Consider the following 7,080-nt stretch of genomic DNA (forward strand, 5'->3'; position numbering starts at 1 on the left):
GTTTTTATTGGCATTGGGGGGGGGTTTTTTGGGTTTTTTTTTTTGGGGGGGGGGGTTGGTTTTTTTTTAATTTTCCCTCCTTTTGCGAGCCAAGAGCATGAAGGGCCCCATCTGCAGTGGGTGCTGCCCTGGGGGAGCATCTCTGGGTGCCTTTTGTCACTGAGGGGTGCAGCTGCCCCTTCTTCTCCTCTGCAGACAACGGGTCCCGGCTCGCCGAAATCTATGGCCGAGAGGCGGTTTTGTCCCTGGGAGACCGTAATGCCTTTAGTTGTCTTGGATACGTGACATCATATAGTGTTGTAATCAAATATAGGCCTTTTGCAGGGCTGGGGGGGTGGGTTCAGGCTGACCTTCAGCCCACCAAACCGCCCATGTGAGGTGGGTAGGGGATGGAGCAGGGCAGCCCGAGACAAAGGAGATGAGGGAGGGGGGGAAAGGTTAAATTAATGGGGGAAAAACGCTCTGGTGTCGTGCTTTTAATGCTCCCGGTCAAGCAGATGTGGTGCTTTTTATTGATGGGTTTTTACTAGTTGTGCCAAGATTTTGTTGTTGTTGTTGTTGCTCTTCCCTCTAATGCAAAAAAACTTGTGCTGTCCTATGCTGTCTTGAAAGTTTATTGCAAACTTCTGTAGGTGAGTGGTGACAGTCATTTATTTGTGTAATTTTGTGCTGGTTTAGCAACACAACACTTACATTGATGTGTTTAAGTCAGGACAATCCCTGGTGTCAATATGCTTCCCACAAATGCAAGGGAATATGAAAAATCAATAGAAGAGTTTGCTATTGGTACAGCTGCTTGTATGCAAAGGCACATACCAACCTTCTAAAATATTCTCTCGCAACCTGTCTATGTTAGTACAAAAGTTGTCTGTAGAGCACAAATTGCCCCAGCTCGGTAACTAAGGCTGCATGCCCTGAGCTTGTTGCAGAGAGTGTGGTTGCAGAGCTGCTCTTGGTAATGTGATATGACTAAAAATCTCTTCTCCTGGATTAGAATCTTATTCTACTCCTCAGACTTAGACAATGCATGGTAAGATTTTTTTTTTTTTAAATTTTTGTTTTTTAAATCTGGAGGGAAATTACTGCACTGTTAGTGGGTTGCAGGTCTTCCCGCTATTAGCGGCAGTGACCTAGTTGCTTGGATGGTCCTACAGAAATAAAGAGGAACGTTTGGTTGTAGAGAAGGTTGTCCTAACCTGGGACACTGATGTGCAGATGCCACACGGCACCTTTCATCTGATGCCATTGGAGAATGAAGAAGGGTCCAGCAGCAGCAGCTCTTCTCACGTGCTCACTTGGCATGGATGAGGTCTGCAGTGTCTTTTAATGAAAAGGCTGAATTCTTTCTCATCAGGTCAGTGAGTGCACCGTTTCCTGCAACGCTGCTGGTTTTGGAGAAGGTCACTTTTGGTGGGACAGAGGTATCTGCTATGGCTTTGCCCCCTGGACTTGAACTCTGCTGGAGCTGAGACTTCTTCATGAAGGGTTGCTGCAAGAAAAGCGTGCTTCCCTGCTTGCCTGAGGATATGCCCAAGCCCACTCCTAGTTTTGCTAAAGCAGCTTTGTCTTCATAAAATTAATAAAATTCTCATACATTAAAATACTTGTTTCTGTGGCAGAACACAGTGGTGCTCAATGTCTTCCATCAAAATGAAGTCGTAGCTGGGGGAATACAAACCTGGTTTAACCCCAGATGTGCTTCCCTAGGCTGAGGACCTTTCATCCCCCATAACCTTTCCCAAACTTAGCTCTTCGGTGAGTTTGAAAGAAGACTGCAAAATTTATCTTGTCTCACGACGTTGAGTCTCCTCCGATCTGTTAGGGCTTCTCTGAACCTGATTGCCCCCTGAATACACCTGCAACCTTAATCAGCCCCTTTGGACCTGGGCTGTGCTGTCCGGGTAGCGAATGGCCTGGGACAGCAGGGCTTCACTGGGCTGGACCGGCGTTTGTTATTTCCATGCGCTCTTGAGCGATGCCAGAATCACAAGACTGCTGGACAGGAGGTAGTCTCTCTCACTCTAGCTTTCATTTGGGCAACCTCAGTTGACTTTGCAGCCTTTTAATCTTCTTACTCTAGAATCATAGTCCTCTGTGTATAATTACCATGCAAAATAATGTGCACCTCTGCTGCAGTACTTTCTATTTGAGGAGTAGATGTTTTGGCTGGCTTTTCTTTTGAAGGTGCTTTCAGGAGATAGGTGCTTGAGTTCCTTAGGGTTTGGATGTGTGATGCTCTTTGGCTTTGAAGGCTTCATCTTTCAGTTCCAAGTGTTAATACTACTTAACAGCAGCATGCTGTGTTACTGCGTACTTATTGATAAGGCAAAGCACATGGGACCAAGCGTAAATTGTTGTACGTTTTTTAGAGGTGTGCTTAAAGCACGTTGTTTCTGCATTTGCACGGCTGGAGTTGCCTTGCGGCTCTGCTTGCAGGGCTAGGGCTGTCCCTGTGGGAATTGCAGCCAGTCTCTGGGCATTCAACGCGCCAGCCGGCGAGGTCGGTTAAATGGTTGCCTCCTGCCATCCTCTTCCCGTAAGAAGTGGCTCTGGGAGAGCCAGAGGAGAGGGACAGGGAGCACGTCTCGGCAGCTGAGCAGGTACATTGTCATTTGGAGATGGTTTTCTCACAAGGCTTTCGCTGCCCCTGGAGTAGCTGAAGAGGCAGGGAAGGTGGTGGTGAGGGAATGAAGGAGTGGAAGATGAGTTTCACTGAGTGGCCTCGCAATGATCACGGGTACTCTTAACCTTGCCTTTCTCCTAGGTTTCCCTCTCCCCTCCCTCCCTGTTTCACGTCAGTGCTGCTAATTCAGCTTGGGTGGGAGCACTGTGGAGAGCAAGTCCTCACCGCTACCTCTAACCTTGTTTGCATTGACCCTTCTAGCCAGTAACAGTGAGAAACAGTAGGAAAAAATCTGAGAGTCCAAGTGTTTTATCATGACGTCTGCACTGGAGAGCTTTGTGCTCTTTTCTCAGCCTCGGCCCTCCTTGCTCTTGCTGTGGCTTTCCTGCTGGCTCATCCCTGTCCACAAAACCCTGCTAGCTTACAGCAAAGTTGGCTTTGGTGACCCTTATATAAAATATTAAACCCCAAACATTGGGAGCGGTAGTCTTGAAAATGACAACTTAGAAGCTGTGTTTTCACAGTCCCATCTGCTTATGGCCAAGCAGAGCACACATGGAAAAAAAGAAATTGTAAATCTTGGATGCCATTAAAGGTCTGTGTGAATGAAAAGGGACTCTGGAGAGCATGCAAGCTGACCACTTGTGTGCCTTCAGATACGCTCCAGTGGCACTGCTGTCATTCCCCACCAGGCTGCTACAGGCAGAAAGCAGTGCTGTCTCAGCTGAATAGTTAGAGACAGTCCTATGGTCTGCCTGGCGCTTGGCTTGAGAGGCAGGAGACCCCGTGGTCCATCTGGTCCTTGGGTGCTTGAGAGGTGAGGAGAACCTGTGGTCCACAGGGTCCTTGGGTGCTTGAAAGGTGAGGAGGTCCTATGGTCCACATGGTCCTTGGGTGCTTAAGAGGTGAGGAGACCCTGTGGTCTGCATGGTCTTTTGGGTGCTTGAAAGGTGAGACAGACATTAACGTGTCTGTTAAGGACACCATCTGTGGGGTACACCTTGGAGTTGCAGTGGTTGATCTTTGTCTAGGAGAAGGGCAAGCTTTGGCATTGCAGTCCTTTGCAGTAGGAAGGCTGCCAACATTGGTTTCTTCAGAATGATGCAGCAGCAAGCCAGAGTAAACGGGACAGAATTAGAGGTTACAGTATTCTGAGATCAAGCAAATCAAAGGTAGGTTACTGTGGTATAAAGCACGTTGCGTCGTTGGGGCTGAGGTGATGCTGTCTAGGAACACTGGCTGTCTCCAGAAAGGCAACGCCAAAATTATCAGTTGACGGTCCTCAATGTTACCAGTCTTGTTACTGCCATCGCGATGGAGTTAAGTATTGCTTCATTAAAATAACTCTTCCTGTTGCATACTCTGCTGTTTCTATATTTAAATTATCCTTGATGCAGCATTCAGTTTAGACCACTGGAGAACACCCTTTGAAAACTGCAGTAGTTACGGAACTGTGATTATTTTTTTTCTTATTTATTAGACGATAATCGCCTACAGCTTTCTAGAAAAAGATTTTAATTTCTGCTGATGTGTTCATGTAGAAGATGTGCGAGGTGGTGATCTAGGCACTAAGAAGATAATATGAGACGTGGATTTTTGTAATGCATCTACTAAGAGAAACGTGGCACTAGCCTATGTTATTTACTGTAAATATATTGCTTGCAAATATATATATCAAATAGGGTGTTAATTATTCTAATGATTCTCTGCTAACACATAATAGCATGCAAACAAAAAGTGCATTGGCACCACGATGCCTACCTGATTTTAAGTGCCAGTTTAGTAAGTTAATATGATTTTCTTCCCTCTGTATTTTTGAGAAGACCGTGACAGTGCCCAGGCCATAATGGAGTTGTAAAACAGACTTTATTGCCTCATTTCACCAAAGGAATAAATACAGTGACCTAAAACTTGCTTGTGTGTGTGTCTGTGCATGTGCGTGTTCTTGATCTACTGTGCTGACTGAAGATTTGCAAAGGGATAGATCATGCAACATGAACTGAGTGCTAAAATTACTAATACATGGCTGAGAGGTGTAAGCCAGTATGTAGCTGGCTAAAGAGGCGCTGAACAAGGAGGTAGAGTTACTCGTTATAAGGAAAATGGTGCAACTCACATTGTGGCAGGATTCGGGTTTGTCTCACTTTATGAATTTTATCACTAGCTCTTTGTGTTTTAGTTTAAGGAAGGATTGAAAAAGTGACATAAGCATATGTATATATTGCTGTGTTTAAAGCCAGCAGTCACCAACTGCCAATATAAATCTGCTCTGATGGCTTGGGGGAGAAGTAAATTGTAGGGAGAGCAAAGCTATTTTTGACCAGCTATTTGAGCAGTTCACTTTGCTTTAATTTTTTTTTTAATGACTGAGCTGGTAGTTAATCATGCCCGTCCCGGAACGTAAATAGAAAATTTGGGGATGGTTTCCAGCACTAGCACTGGTAAGCATAGGTGCAGGTGTTGCTGTCAAAACAGCTTTGCAATAGCTGGCATGGAAGCGTATGAGCAGATGAAGAGAAGGAATTGCTGGTGGGAAACCCGGTGCCTTTTCTGGGGCAGGCACAAATTCTGCCCCCCACGCTTGCCTGGCGCTGGGCAGGAGCTGGCAGGGCTCTGGCTCTTGTCGGGGAGCATAAAATGGATGTCTCCTCTTGCCTTTCCGTGTCACCACATCACACCTCCATCATGCACGTCCAAAGTAAGGACGCTGGGCAAATGCATCTCCAGGCAGGTTGGGCGATGTAATTGCATGGACACGGTGAGGCTGTTGGGTTGGAGCCAGCCAGCGGTGTGGTTCTGTAGGTGGGACAGTCAGACCCTGTACGCAAGCTGGCCAACTCCTTGCCTCCACTTTGTAGGAGAAGATGCAAGTGCACAAAGCCACGTGTTTACTAAAAACTGTTGTAAGGAAATATCCACTAACTGCGTAGAGCTGTCTGGTGAGATACGATACGGAAACTGTCCTAGTCTTGCAATTGAACTCTCGCAGTAGGAGCTGGAGCATGAAACCAGAATGATAGCACAATGTACTAGGACAGGGAATTGGATTGTTTGGGTTTGGCTTTTTTTATTATTTGGGGGTTTTTGTTTTGTTTTTTTTTTTACAGTTAATAGTACCTCAGCTTTGCTGGTAAACTGCATCCATAGTTGGAGTGCCTAATGTTTACAGCAGGCTGGCATAGCCCCTGTATATATATATAGATATAGATATACACACCACGTCTTTAGAGTGGTTTTGTTGGCCTGCACTTCTGGTACAGTTATGCTGGCCAAAGCCATAGGTGCAGTGAAGCTCTGGTGTGGTCACACCAGCGGAAAACACAGCTGTTAGCATAGCAGAGTTTTGCTAGATAACCCCTTTTAAAACTCTGAGCGAGAAGATGCTTTTTGTTAGTGTAATGCCTCTAAAGCATGGGTAGCCTATTAGATTGTGCATTGTGTGGTGGTTTTAATAGATATAATTTTAAATGTTATATATATTTTTTCATTTAGGGAAAAGTTCAAAGCTAGTGGTCAGCCGTTATCACTGTGACAGGTCTGAGCTGCCACCCCAGCGGATTGTCCCTTCCCGTTGAGAGCTGGTCCCACCACACTCTGGTCTGCAGGGAAGCCCAAGTTACAGCAGCCAGCCTGGGAGGGGAAAGAAGTTTTTTTGGACCTGGGCAAAAGCCCAAGTTACAGCAGCCAGCCCTTGTGGGAGGGGAAAGAAGTTTTTTTGGACCTGGGCAGCTCCATGGGACAAAGCTGATGAACCGATGGGCTGGCCAGATCTTACCCTGGCAAAAATGAGAGGCGGTGCTCAGGAGTGACTGTGACTTGTAGGGGGTTGTAAAGACTTCACATGCGCTAAGACCACAAATTCACCTTACACTGATTTAAGTTTTGCAACTTTTTTTTCCTTTTTGGGCACCTAAGGCGAATGCTTCTAAATGGGGTCAATTTACAATATAATAACTAAAGAGTTAATGTGAGAGCTGAATGGATTAGATCCTACCTGTTAAGGTCTTTTTCAGATTTCAGGTGTTGACTTCAAAATAGCCATTATTTCTGTGTCCAAATTGGCATTTCAGGATAGATACAGCAGTTTCCAAGTGCTTACCAGAAGTTCTGGTTATAAACTTGGAGGAGTTAGCATGTGCTCATGAGATTACCGGGGGGGCTCGTGTTGGACCCTGGCTCTCATCAGTGACCACAGTATTCTTGAACAGCGTGGGGATGGTGCAGCCCTGCATTTGGGTTTGGTGGGCTGCCACCAGATGTGATTTTGAAGGTTTGCATTGATTTCTGACCATCTCCTTTGTTGCAGACCAATAAAGCTAAATGGGTCCAGTCACTGGAATGACTCCAGATAAGAAAGCTGAAACGCCAGGAGCAGAAAAAGCTGCAGGACTACGGCAGTGCCACGGGATGGGAAGCTTGCCCAACGCAGGCGATGCCGGCAGGCCGAAGGCCACCGT

The 7,080-nt window shown here is 46.2% G+C and overlaps 1 protein-coding gene across 1 annotated transcript in view; it reads left to right on the plus strand.

Moving 5' to 3' along the window:
- The window catches only part of FOXN2 (forkhead box N2), a 31,972-nt gene that overhangs the window by 5,202 nt on the left and 19,690 nt on the right, over positions 1–7,080 (plus strand). The window contains 1 exon segment of the mRNA XM_035903650.1: positions 6,930–7,079. Within this exon segment, the coding sequence (XP_035759543.1) occupies positions 6,944–7,079 (136 nt within the window). The 5' untranslated portion in view covers positions 6,930–6,943.

The sequence above is a fragment of the Egretta garzetta genome, unplaced genomic scaffold (assembly GCF_000687185.1).
Source record: "Egretta garzetta isolate BGI_Z169 unplaced genomic scaffold, ASM68718v1 scaffold11, whole genome shotgun sequence".
Taxonomy (NCBI): Eukaryota; Metazoa; Chordata; class Aves; order Pelecaniformes; family Ardeidae; genus Egretta; species Egretta garzetta.